Source organism: Xenopus tropicalis, chromosome 6 (assembly GCF_000004195.4).
Source record: "Xenopus tropicalis strain Nigerian chromosome 6, UCB_Xtro_10.0, whole genome shotgun sequence".
Classification (NCBI taxonomy): domain Eukaryota; kingdom Metazoa; phylum Chordata; class Amphibia; order Anura; family Pipidae; genus Xenopus; species Xenopus tropicalis.
Genome location: NC_030682.2, coordinates 11,153,083 through 11,166,527, shown reverse-complemented (window position 1 = coordinate 11,166,527; position 13,445 = coordinate 11,153,083). Strand labels below are relative to the sequence as shown.

The window sequence follows — 13,445 nt, the reverse complement described above, 5'->3', positions numbered from 1 at the left end:
TGCAAAAGACTTTCTCACTTTTGGGGGCAAATTTCGGTGGCAGCCATTTCTATAGACTATAGGGGCTGCTTAAATATACTGAATGGTTCTGCACCGTGGTCCCCTCAAAGACATCGACCTGTAAAGGAAGGAGAGGATTACCATGGATTTAGGCTTACCCTTAGAACACTCACAGGCCTAGAATATTCCTCTATCCAATTAGAGGGCAAGAACATTCACCAAACTAGACCAACCTTTAGCCATCTGTGCATTAGAACCAGGCCCAGATTTGTGGAGAGGCCACAAAGGCCCGGGCCTAGGGCGGCAGAAACCTGGGGGCGGCATGCCTCCCCGCCGCACCAAAATTTAAAAAGTTTTGTACCCATACGGAGCAATGGGGGGACTTCTCCCCACTGCTCCGTATGCAAGTTTGGGCCACTGCGCACTCGGGGGGGGGAGGCGTGCGACCGGGGGCGGCCTCGGAGCGGCCAATTTGGAAATCCGGCCCTGATTAGAACATCAAGGGGGCTAGACCAACCTCTAGCCAATCAGAATAGTTGTATAACATTCACACTAGACGTACCTGTAACTAATCAGCACATTGGAATATTCAAAGGCTTAGACCAATACGCAGCCAAACATTGGAGTGTTCATAGCAAAATAAAAATGTAAAGCCAACTGTAAAAGAGTAGGCAACTGAGCTGACAAAGAAAGCACTGAAACTGAGTCTAAAATGCAAACGATCTATTATAGAGTAATATTATATTGTGTGTAGGCCATAAATGGAAGTATTTATTGTACATAGAGTTGTTTATTTAGGGTAAAAATGATTTTAGTCTATTATGTTCAGTTACAGATAAATTCTGGTTGTTTTGTACGGTTATTATTTCCTTTTATTTATATAGCACCTGCATATACTGCATTGCTTTACATAATGCCCATCAGTCCCTGCGCCAGAAGAGCTTACAGTCTAAGGTCCCCATCACATTCACACACACACTAGGGCCAATTAACCTGCCTGTATGTATTCAGAGTGTAAACCTACAGGCGGTTCTTTTGACTCCTTGTCTTTCCGATGAATGTTCGGATATCGATCGTACATTTAACGATCTAAAACTCACCTTCAGCCTGAAATTGTAGGATAAAGCCCTAAAAATAACCAATGGGAGGATGTTCTGAACATGGAATAGTTGGCAGCACCAATTGTAGGAAAGTGACTCCCATTGTAGGGCCCCCAAGGGTATCGTCCGATACACAATACAGGCGCAGATTTTATCCTTATCCGACCTAAATCTTCTAACCCGTCCCATCGACTAATTGCCATGGTATGAAAATTATTGGGGTGATTATGCTGAGCCCACGTGGTCCGAAAATCGTACAATATCGGTGTGTGTATGGCCAGCTTTACTCTTTCAAATTCAACAATAGCAAAACCTTTCCTCCAAGAGCTTTGAAATGAAAACAAGTCACCAGGATGGGGATCCTGTGATATTAATGCCTCAGAGGGGGAAAAAAACCTTATTGTAACTGCCTTTCTTTATAATAATAATAACCCCCGTCCCCTTTATGAATTTAGTTGCTTGCTTCTGTATCTTTTTTTTTTTTTTCATTTCAAAAAAAGTCTACATGATTTATTGAAAGAATCTGTCATAAACGTTCCTGTCCACCAAGTCAGCCAATGGCTGGGGAGCAGGCTCTTAGGAAAGGCTGATCCTGTCACAAGTCAGAACTTCACAGGATATAGGAACCCCATCTACCCTAGTGTCAGTTTTTGGCTTTGCCACAAGCAGTCCTAATTTTCAAAAGCCCCCCAGCCAAATGAGTTGCCCGCCCAGGTCTGGAAGTGCCACTAAAAGTCCTGATATTAAAAAAACAGATTTGGCTTTACTTACCAGGCACATATTTTTCATTGGCTGATGGCTGTAGCGATGCCGTTGTGTGATTGGTGTAAGTCATAGCACAACTCACTAATGACCTGCAATGAAAAGCTTTGCAAGGTTGGTACAATTACTTGGTTACCTTTCTCACACACCACTATACACTACAGTGAGACAGTATTCACACTATAACTATGCAATCCTATGGAAACCACTGGGCTCAGGGATGGAGCCGGACTCTTATTTAAGCCGCACACTGACAAATCATTTTGATATGTGAATATTGTACTTCAGATATTTTTTTAAAATAAAATTGTATGTAAAGATGTTTAATATGAGAATGACTGTATTGTATATATCTATTTGCTCCTTGTGTATAGTATCCCTGCAGGTAAAAGCATAAACATACTGTATATTAAAGGGGAGCCCCACACAACACAGAAACCCCTAATATACCTATTACTGTGTCTCTTTCTGCATCATTTGAAATCCTGGCAGGGGAGGAGGGACTAAATCACTGATGTTACAAATTGTAACAACTTCCCCACAGCTTACAGACAGTATGCAGGAACTACATTTATTAATGATGCAGTAATAATAGGGATAGCGGTAATATTTAATAAAGCAAAGTTCAAAGTCTGTATAGTGATCCCACGTAACGGGTCTGTTAGGACCCATCTGGTTCCGGTTCCTAAATGAGAACACTGCACTGTTAAAGGAGGATGAATCCGCCGATGGCAATAAAATACAGTTTACGGTTTCTAACCCTTTTGAGTGTGTTTTCTTTTGGAGTGAGTGGGTTTGTCCAATCAAATTGTTGCATTCTTTGTTCTACATGGAGCTGGCAGAAAAAAAGCCAATCACTGATCCCCCAATTCAAGGTAAAGGCTAGATGGGAGATCTTTACAACTACGGACATACAGTATATAAGGAATGATACGAAACAAAAACTGCAATGTAGCCCTGTCTTGTTTCGTTTCCCCCCTCTCTCCCCCATTTTTACTGAGGCTAACTTCATCTAACCAGGTTTACTTACCCTTTTTCTCTGTACATGATTTTAAAGATGTACCAACTAAATATGACAACTTTGCATTATGTGGATTGCACCAGTATTTATATGCTCCGTTCTTCTCTCCACCCAATGAGCTTGAACTGTATCTTAATGTGTGATAGACTAGCATGTCTTTTTTTTCTCTTTCTTTCTTATAAAACCTTCTAATAAAATTTAAAATAGGCAAAAGGGAATCATTTAACCATTAAATAAACCCAATAGGACTGTTCTGCCCCCAATAAGGGGTAATTATATCTTAGTTGGGCTCAAGTACAGGTACTGTTTTATTATTACAGAGAAAAGGGAATCATTTAACCATTAAATAACCCCAATAGGGCTGTTCTGCCCCCAATAAGGGGTAATTATATCTTAGTTGGGATCAAGTACAGGTACTGTTTTATTATTACAGAGAAAAGGGAATCATTTATCCATGAAATAAACCCAATAGGGCTGTTCTGCCCCCAATAAGGGGTAATTATATCTTAGTTGGGATGAAGTACAGGTACTGTTTTATTATTACAGAGAAAAGGGAATCATTTAACCATTAAATAAACCCAATAGGGCTGTTCTGCCCCAATAAGGGGTAATTATATCTTAGTTGGGATCAAGTACAGGTACTGTTTTATTATTACAGAGAAAAGGGAATCATTTAACCATTAAATAACCCCAATATGGCTGTTCTGCCCCCAATAAGGGGTAATTATATCTTAGTTGGGATCAAGTACAGGTACTGTTTTATTATTACAGAGAAAAGGGAATCATTTAACCATTAAATAAACCCAATAGGGCTGTTCTGCCCCAATAAGGGGTAATTATATCTTAGTTGGGATCAAGTACAGGTACTGTTTTATTATTACAGAGAAAAGGGAATCATTTAACCATTAAATAAACCCAATAGGGCTGTTCTGCCCCAATAAGGGGTAATTATAGTGCTGGGCGGTATACCGGTATATACCGAACACCGTTTTTTAAAAAAAAAATGATAAAAAATTTTAACTTACCGGCATACCGGTGTGGGCGCCTCCTGGCAATTTTTCTTACTATTTCCGGGTTGTGCGCGCTGACGTTACGTGCGCGCTGACGTTACATGCACGCTGATGTCACGGGCGCAACCCGGAAATAGTAAGAAAAATTGCCAGGAGGCTCTGTGAGCTGTCGGGGGTGCCTGCGGCTGCCTGGCCAGTAAGTTATATTTATGTGAAGGGGATGGGGGGGTGTTTGGGGTGGGGGGTGCGGATGGGGGGGTGTTTGGGGTTGGGGGGGTGTTTGGGGGTTGGGGGGGGTGTTTGGGGTGGTCACCTAATCATGCATGGGGAAAAAAAAATACCGTCAAATACCGTGATACCGATATAATAAAAAAAATACCGTGATATAAATTTTTGGTCATACCGCCCAGCACTAGGTAATTATATCTTAGTTGGGATCAAGTACAGGTACTGTTTTATTATTACAGAGAAAAGGGAATCATTTAACCATTAAATAAACCCAATAGGGCTGTTCTGCCCCAATAAGGGGTAATTATATCTTAGTTGGGATCAAGTACAGGTACTGTTTTATTATTACAGAGAAAAGGGAATCATTTAACCATTAAATAAACCAATAGGGCTGTTCTGCCCCCAATAAGGGGTAATTATATCTTAGTTGGGATCAAGTACAGGTACTGTTTTATTATTACAGAGAAAAGGGAATCATTTAACCATTAAATAAACCCAATAGGGCTGTTCTGCCCCCAATAAGGGGTAATTATATCTTAGTTGGGATCAAGTACAGGTACTGTTTTATTATTACAGAGAAAAGGGAATCATTTAACCATTAAATAAACCCAATAGGGCTGTTCTGCCCCAATAGGGGGTAATTATATCTTAGTTGGGATCAAGTACAAGTACTGTTTTATTATTACAGAGAAAAGGGAATCATTTAACCATTAAATAAACCCAATAGGGCTGTTCTGCCCCAATAAGGGGTAATTATATCTTAGTTGGGATCAAGTACAGGTACTGTTTTACAGAGAAAAAGGAAAAAGAAAAAGGAAATATTATTTAAAACATTTTGAAATTATTTGATAAAAATGGTGTCTATTGGACATGACCTTGCCATAATTTGGAACTTTCTGGAAAGTGGTTTCTGGATAATGGATCCCATACCTCCAATACAAAAAAATAATTTTATTCACACCTTCATAAATACAGTCAAACAATAAAATGGGGTTATAAAACAGACATATGTTTGTTTTCATTACCAAACTTTACCCCTGGATTTCACTCCTTGGTGGCAGTAGCTGCTGCTGCTGGTTTTCAACAATGCTGAATTATTGTCCAGGTTGTAACATTATAAGATTTTCTGGAAAAGCACAGTAAAAATGCAAACACAACAATTAAACTGATGACTGGTTGCTATGGGTCTCGGGGGTAGAGCAAACATTGCCCGTTACTATTAGGGATGCATCAAATCCATTATTTTAGATGTGGCTGAACCCCGAATCCTTTGTGAAAGATTCGGGCAAATACCGAATGGAATCCTGACTGAAGTTTATCAGAGCACAGGTCACATGGCTGTGGCACCCTGGGAAATGAAGAATATGGCTAGCCCCATGGGAAAAACAGATTACAATGCAGGATTCTGCTGGAGAAGCTCTATTAACTGATGGGTTTTGAAATAAACATGTTTCCCATGACAGTATTCCTTTAGTTCGGCCTGAGAAATGGATTCGGTCGAATCCGAATCCTGTTGAAAAAGGCCAAATCCCGAACCAAATCCTGGATTCAGTGCATCCCCAGTTACTACGGGACTCCATCAGTAACCGAATTGGGTATTTGTAAGAAAACCAAGCCAACCTGGGAATTCTGGGTAAGGACTGTTTCCAAGCGCTGGAGGAGGGCACAGGGCCGTGGAGACAATGATGCCTGATCCAGATTTTGAAAGTCTGGGTTACTGATGAGCAGGGACAAAACATCTGCTACTGTTTTCAGATCAAACACAGTGTGTGGGCGCCCCTTTGGGTGAGTCACTGCCATGTTGGTGGCACACGTTCCACTGACCGTGCCCTCTGTAAGACTATCCAAAGCGCGCAGTCTGCTCTCTGCAATGATCCTGAGGAAGGTATAAAACTCCTTATAGTCGATTCCGGTGCAGGATTTCATGATAACCTAAGGACAAACAAGGAAACAATGGGTAACATCCACCTAAAATGACACAATAATCTCCATATTTATTAGAGCAACAAGATGCCTGTCAGCGTTGGGAAGCAGCATTCTCATTGGTGCATTCTCTTTAGAATTAGATTTTTTTGTCATCTTCTTATGGGTGGAGTTAAACAGTTTTACAGAAGGTTTAATAACTGTAGTAACAGCAAATTCCTAGGAGATGTGAAGACCAATACACAGCATACAGTACAGAGGCAGTACCTGGCAGTGAAGGTGCCAATCGTCCATCGTTTCTCTCCATTCACCAATCTCTTTCTGAACAGAAAACAACTCCGCTTGCAGGAAATTCCACATGGCAGACACATTGCAGCCATTGATCCAATTGTGGTTTATAGATATGGTATCCTCCTGTATAAAAGCATCATGCAATAATAAATGTAACATGGATTACAAAGGTATTCTTTGTAGGGGGCTGTTCCTGCTGAATTCTGCTTAGTACAGGGGAATCCCTATGCTGCCATAGTTTTATGGTATCTCTCTGTACAGGCTATGGCAAACTTAGGGGGCTGTTCCTGCTGAATTGTGCTACGTACAGGGGGATCCCTATGCTGCCATAGTGTTATGGTATTTCTCTGTACAGGCTATGAGCAAAATTAGGGGGCTGTTCCTGCTGAATTGTGCTTAGTACAGGGGAATCCCTATGCTGCCATAGTTTTATGGTATCTCTCTGTAAAGGCTATGGCAAACTTAGGGGGCTGTTCCTGCTGAATTGTGCTTAGTACAGGGGAATCCCTAAGCTGCCATAGTTTTATGGTATCTCTCTGTACAGGCTATGAGCAAACTTAGGGGGCTGTTCCTGCTGAAATGTGCTAAGTACAGGGGGATCCCTATGCTGCCATAGTGTTATGGTATTTCTCTGTACAGGCTATGAGCAAACTTAGGGGGCTGTTCCTGCTGAATTGTGCTTAGTACAGGGGAATCCCTATGCTGCCATAGTGTTATGGTATTTCTCTTTACAGGCTATGGGCAAACTTAGGGGGCTGTTCCTGCTGAATTGTGCTTAGTACAGGGGAATCCCTATGCTGCCATAGTGTTATGGTATTTCTCTTTACAGGCTATGGGCAAACTTAGGGGGCTGTTCCTGCTGAATTGTACCTTCTGATATTTCCATTAGAGAGACACGAAGGCACAATATATGTATAACCAGAAACACAGCACCTGATGATATCATTGCTTTAGACTTACCAGGTTATAGACTTGATGGTGCCACCCGCTGGGGATAAAGATCACCTGACCCGCTTCCTGAATGACCTCACTAGGCCGGCAGCATTGGCTCAAGTGTGGATACTGGATGGGGTCTCTAAGGCCGGCGGAGGTCACATCATAGGGCAAGTTCCCGTGGGAATCTCTGAGATGTTCCTCTTGCCCAGGAGGGAAAAGCAGCCATTTCTTCCTACCACACACATTGGCTGACCAACTGTAGGACCGAAATACATCGGCGTGGAAAGGAGTCCTGTATGTAAGAATGTACTAAATATGAAATCCATGAGAAAATTCCCATTCTGATATATTCTTTTCAGATCAGTAACAATGTATTGTTTGCTATGGACTACGGGGTCAGAGCAAAAGAAGAAAAAAAGAGTATATCTATTATATAAGTAAAGCCTTCTACTGATACAGAATGTAATTACAGGACATGCAGTAAGGGCGCTGAACTTTGTTTCCTGTAGCCAAAGAGCAGTATCATTAATGTTAGGTCTGTTCTTTGTTCTAGCAGGGAATTACACAGGAATAATGCAGTGCAACAGTATCAGCCACTCATTTGCAATTATTTATGTCATCGTTACAGGAGGTACTGACGCACAGTCACTGGGAAGTATAAAGCCTAACAAATACTTTGTGTTGTCCTTTGTGTAAACTCGGTGCATCATAATGAATATACCTTAACTTAGAACTCTACATGAGAGGTTTCCTGTAACCTTGTTATGGGCTAAGGGGGCCCAGTCTGAAGGCCAGTTAGGGGGGGATTTGGGGTGAGTGCTTATTTGTGCCCTGGGTACCCCTGGAACTATAGCGGGGTGACTGTTACCCCAATGTTTCTATATATCTGTAACCTTGTTATGGGCTAAGGGGACCCAGCCTGAAGGCCAGTTAGGGGGGGATTTGGGGGTGAGTGCTTATTTGTGCCCTGGGTACCCCTGGAACTATAGCAGGGTGACTGTTACCCCAATGTTTCTATATATCTGTAACCTTGTTATGGGCTAAGGGGGCCCAGCCTGAAGGCCAGTTAGGGGGGGATTTGGGGTGAGTGCTTATTTGTGCCCTGGGTACCCCTGGAACTATAGCGGGGTGACTGTTACCCCAATGTTTCTATATATCTGTAACCTTGTTATGGGCTAAGGGGGCCCAGCCTGAAGGCCAGTTAGGGGGGGATTTGGGGTGAGTGCTTATTTGTGCCCTGGGTACCCCTGGAACTATAGCAGGGTGACTGTTACCCCAATGTTTCTATATATCTGTAACCTTGTTATGGGCTAAGGGGGCCCAGCCTGAAGGCCAGTTAGGGGGAGATTTGGGGTGAGTGCTTATTTGTGCCCTGGGTACCCCTGGAACTATAGCAGGGTGACTGTTACCCCAATGTTTCTATATATCTGTAACCTTGTTATGGGCTAAGGGGGCCCAGCCTGAAGGCCAGTTAGGGGGGATTTGGGGTGAGTGCTTATTTGTGCCCTGGGTACCCCTGGAACTATAGCAGGGTGACTGTTACCCCAATGTTTCTATATATCTGTAACCTTGTTATGGGCTAAGGGGGCCCAGCCTGAAGGCCAGTTAGGGGGAGATTTGGGGTAAGTGCTTATTTGTGCCCTGGGTACCCCTGGAACTATAGCGGGGTGACTGTTACCCCAATGTTTCTATATATCTGTAACCTTGTTATGGGCTAAAGGGGCCCAGCCTGAAGGCCAGTTAGGGGGAGATTTGGGGTGAGAGCTTATTTGTGCCCTGGGTACCCCTGGAACTATAGCAGGGTGACTGTTACCCCAGTGTTTCTATATATCTGTAACCTTGTTATGGGCTAAGGGGGCCCAGCCTGAAGGCCAGTTAGGGGGAGATTTGGGGTGAGAGCTTATTTGTGCCCTGGGTACCCCTGGAACTATAGCAGGGTGACTGTTACCCCAGTGTTTCTATATATCTGTAACCTTGTTATGGGCTAAGGGGGCCCAGCCTGAAGGCCAGTTAGGGGGGGATTTGGGGTGAGTGCTTATTTGTGCCCTGGGTACCCCTGGAACTATAGCAGGGTGTCTGTTACCCCAATGTTTCTATATATCTGTAACCTTGTTATGGGCTAAGGGGGCCCAGCCCGAAGGCCAGTTAGGGAGGGATTTGAGGTGAGAGCTTATTTGTGCCCTGGGTACCCCTGGAACTATAGCAGGGTGACTGTTACCCCAGTGTTTCTATATATCTGTAACCTTGTTATGGGCTAAGGGGGCCCAGCCTGAAGGCCAGTTAGGGGGAGATATGGGGTGAGTGCTTATTTGTGCCCTGGGTACCCCTGGAACTATAGCAGGGTGACTGTTACCCCAGTGTTTCTATATATCTGTAACCTTGTTATGGGCTAAGGGGGCCCAGCCTGAAGGCCAGTTAGGGGGGGATTTGGGGTGAGTGCTTATTTGTGCCCTGGGTACCCCTGGAACTATAGCAGGGTGACTGTTAAACCAATGTTTTGATGTAACCTTGTTATGAGCTGGTGATCAAACACTGCCACCTTCTGGACTTACTCAGAAAGGCAAAAGTAAAAATGCAGATTATTGTAGACAAAACACAATGTTGAATTCACATGTGTCCAGAGCCACCATAGTTTGGAGAAGAGGCAAGAGTTTTGTCCTTTGGCCTATGAAATTATGCAAGTTACATAAAAACTTATGTATAAAGCAATGACAGGGCACAGCAGGCAGGAGTGTAGGGTTAAACTTAGGGCAAATTCCACTGTACAGTGATAAACATTGTCATTTAACTACTTACTATTTAATTTTAATTATTTATATGAACTACTTATCATAGAACAGCTCCAACTGTTTCTATTAGTATCTATTTACTGAAATATATCAGCCTCTCCTGCTTGAGCTTTTCAGCAGTAGAATTACGAGTTATTGGACCCCACAGAAAGATCACTGGACCGAAGAAGTCATTTTTCTTACATTTTTTTTCAATAAACACTTTTTTCTTTGAATTAAGTCCCTGTGTGTGCAATACCCTTTATATATTATATATATATATATATATATAAAGTCAAGCTGTGTGTCCGCACTAAACCAGTTTAACAGGTGGGTGCTGAAGTCAAAATATGTAAATACCTATAAACAGGACCAGCACACCATTTCACAGCAATTCTTCTATTTATTTATTCACCGTGCGTTCCAACGTTTCGGTCCCTCCTGGGACCTTTATCAAGGACCTTGAACCGAAACGTTGGAACGCACGGTGAATGAATAAATAGAAGAATTGCTGTGAAATGGTGTGCTGGTCCTGTTTATAGGTATATATATATATATATATATATATATATATATATATATATATATATAACTTTTGTGCAGCACATAATCGGGGAGTAGCCAAACATGTTGGTACCTGGAGCTTGTGTTTATAGGGCCCCAAGATTTCAAATGGTGGCCCTACCTGTCTCTATATGCTTAACTTCTAGTTATACAGTTCAGGGCCTATAATCAAACAGAACACTGCTTCTTGGGACTGGTGCATCAGGAGTAGTAGTGTCCTATTTATTTTGCTGTTAGTTTTGGGAAACTAGAAAGATATGTAGAACCCTGATCATAATGGGTTATGGTAATTAATAGTATGTAAGTCATGGCTACCAGGAGATACACTGCTCCTCAGGCACCCCCCAGTGATTGTAATCACTTAACTTATACCCCGGGTGGGTGCTCCTGTTAGGGGTATAAGGTAAATTATTGCAACCACTGGGGGGTGCCTAACATTTTGGCAGTGCAACATTATTTCATATAGTCTCCCACTGCCGATTTCAGGCCAGATATCGGTCGGCAGGCCCGTCGGTAGTGCCCATACAAGGGCCGATTAGCTGACGAATCGGTCTAAGGGACCCATATCGGCAGCTAGAATCGGCCTGTGTATGGGGACCTTTACATTACTGAAAGTCGCAATGCATTTTTGGTCGCCTGTGGTAGCACAGATTTAACCACAAGCCACAAATCGCCCCGTGTGATATCACCCTAAAGTTACTAGATGTTGTGTTTTCTGCAATAGCCAAAGACGAACAGAACTGACCAAGAACCTTTCGGTCCCATGTAGACAAAGCGGTAATCATCTCCATCAATGGCATCCCAATATTCATTCAACCAGTCTGAAGCAAAGTACTCTGGAGTTTCATAGACATTCTGCTCTGGGAACTCCCTATGGCAAAAAAACAAACATTAAAGCTGTGCTAGAGAATCTCCTCCTCTAAAGGAGAAGCCAGATTCCTAAATAAAAGAGGGCGCAGCTATATAATTAAGGGATTTATCAATAATCTTACAGATGACAAACCAATACCTGCGCATATGCCAGTCTTTTAGATACAGGCATCCTCTGGGGGAACAACAGTTATGCTCAGCATAGTCTCGCCAGTAACTGATGAAGTCACGGAGTGGAATTTGTTCTTTCGGATTGGAGTTGTATTCTTTAACATTGCAGTTTGCTACAGGAACTATTGCATTCCCTAACGGAAAAAAATGGTAGTTTAATCTTTCCATTCTTGTCCCAGGCAACAATTTATTATATTGTTATTATCAAATGAATTGTGGTGTACTCTCCCTTGATATATATATGCCAGAGGGAGCAAATATTAAATTGCAACACCAACAAATACTTTTTCACAGAAGTCCTTGTTGCCAAAAGGGCATTGACCATTTACTCTCTCCTGTCTACCCCTCAAATGTGTGCCTTCGACTTAAAGGGCTTGTTCTCCTTTGAGTTAACTTTTCGTATAATGTATTCTGAGACAATTTGCGATTGGTCTTCATTTTTTATTATTTGTAGTTTTTTAATTATTTCACTTTTTGTTCAGCAGCTATCTGGTTGCTAAGATCCAAATTACCTTAGCCAACCAGGGAGAGGTTTGACTGAGAGACCGATATATGAATAGGAGAGGACATGAATAGAAAATAAGTTATAAAAAGTAACAATAAAAATAAAGCTGGAGCCTCACAGAGCAATAGTTTTGGGTTAGTGACCCCCATTTGAAAGCTGCAAAGTGTCAGAAGAAGAAGGCAAATAATTAAAAAACCAGTGTAAAAATAATGAAGTCCATTTGAAAAGGCCAAAATGCATGTTTAATTTATTATATATATATATTATATATATATCTCAGTCCAAAGGCTCCTGGACAAAGCTGAAACGCTGAATAAATATTATTTTTTTTTTATATACAAGACCTGAGAGTGCTGGACATTATATTACTATATAAATTATATATATATATATATATATGTTTGTGTGTGTATCTTGCTCATACCAAAATTCTCAAGCAGATGATCCCAGTTGGGCTTGTTCTCTTCAGTGACCCAAGTCTTCCGGCTCCCCCAGTGTTGGGTAAACTTAGCAGAGAAGAGGCACGGCGAGTTGGTCAGCAAATACTTATTAAAGAACTCACTGTAATCAAAGGACTGCGGCTCCTCAATAAAATCTATCTGATGGGGGACGCAGGGTGGCATTTTTAAAATGTTATTACTTAAAATGTTTTGTTTCTAAATTTGTTAAAATGTAACTACTGGCGTAGATATATTACCCCCAAACTAGCAGTCTGTTCTACCAAGAATTGCCCGAGACTCATCCCCATTGTAATGAGCTGCAATGTAATACACCTTAATTTACTCACTCCTACATGAGGTTTTCCAACCAGTGTCCTATATTGCTACCCTCCCTGCCTCCTATACAACTACCCTACCTCAGATATAACTCTCCTGCCCCATATATAGCTACCCTTCCTCAGATGTAACAACCCAGCCTCAGATATAACTCTCCTGCCCTATATATAGCTATCCTTCCTCATATATAACTATCCTGCCTCATATATATCTACCTACCCTGCCTGTATACAGCTGCCCTGCCTCATATATAACCTGTCTGTATATAACTATCCTGCCTTATATATAGCTGCCCTGCCTCATGTATAACTAACCTACCAGTATATAGCTGCCCTGCCTCGTGTATAACTAACCTGCCTGTATATAGCTGCCCTGCCTCATGTATAACTAACCTGCCTGTTTATAGCTGCCCTGCCTCATGTATAACTAACCTACCAGTATATAGCTGCCCTGCCTCGTGTATAACTAACCTGCCTGTATATAGCTGCCCTGCCTCATGTATAACTAACCTGCCTGTTTA

The 13,445-nt window shown here is 42.1% G+C and overlaps 1 protein-coding gene across 2 annotated transcripts; it reads right to left on the bottom strand.

The window, feature by feature from the left end:
• Positions 1–5,057: 5,057 nt before the first annotated feature.
• Positions 5,058–13,445, bottom strand: jmjd4 (jumonji domain containing 4). Of its 2 annotated transcripts, XM_031903788.1 has the most exons (7): positions 13,279–13,445; positions 12,574–13,239; positions 11,613–11,778; positions 11,349–11,474; positions 7,296–7,563; positions 6,312–6,458; positions 5,058–6,053 (listed from the first exon to the last, which is right to left on the bottom strand). In XM_031903788.1, the coding sequence occupies exons 2-7, from the start codon at positions 12,770–12,772 to the stop codon at positions 5,688–5,690; spliced, it is 1,272 nt and encodes a 423-aa protein (XP_031759648.1). In that variant the 5' UTR covers positions 12,773–13,239; positions 13,279–13,445; the 3' UTR covers positions 5,058–5,687. The 2 variants fall into 2 exon arrangements, with proteins under 2 accessions (XP_031759648.1, XP_004915583.1); XM_004915526.4 differs by having other exon boundaries at positions 12,574–13,445.

What these genes read in the sequence shown, in the direction of transcription:
- jmjd4 (XM_004915526.4), bottom strand. Translation starts at nt 12,772, where the DNA reads ATGCCACCCTGCGTCCCCCATCAGATAGATTTTATTGAGGAGCCGCAG. An exon ending in AAAGACTGGCATATGCGCAG is followed by an intron (nt 11,475 to 11,612) that starts GTATTGGTTTGT and finishes TTTTTGCCATAG; the next exon opens with GGAGTTCCCAGAGCAGAATG. An exon ending in ATGGGACCGAAAGGTTCTTG is followed by an intron (nt 7,564 to 11,348) that starts GTCAGTTCTGTT and finishes TCTTACATACAG; the next exon opens with GACTCCTTTCCACGCCGATG.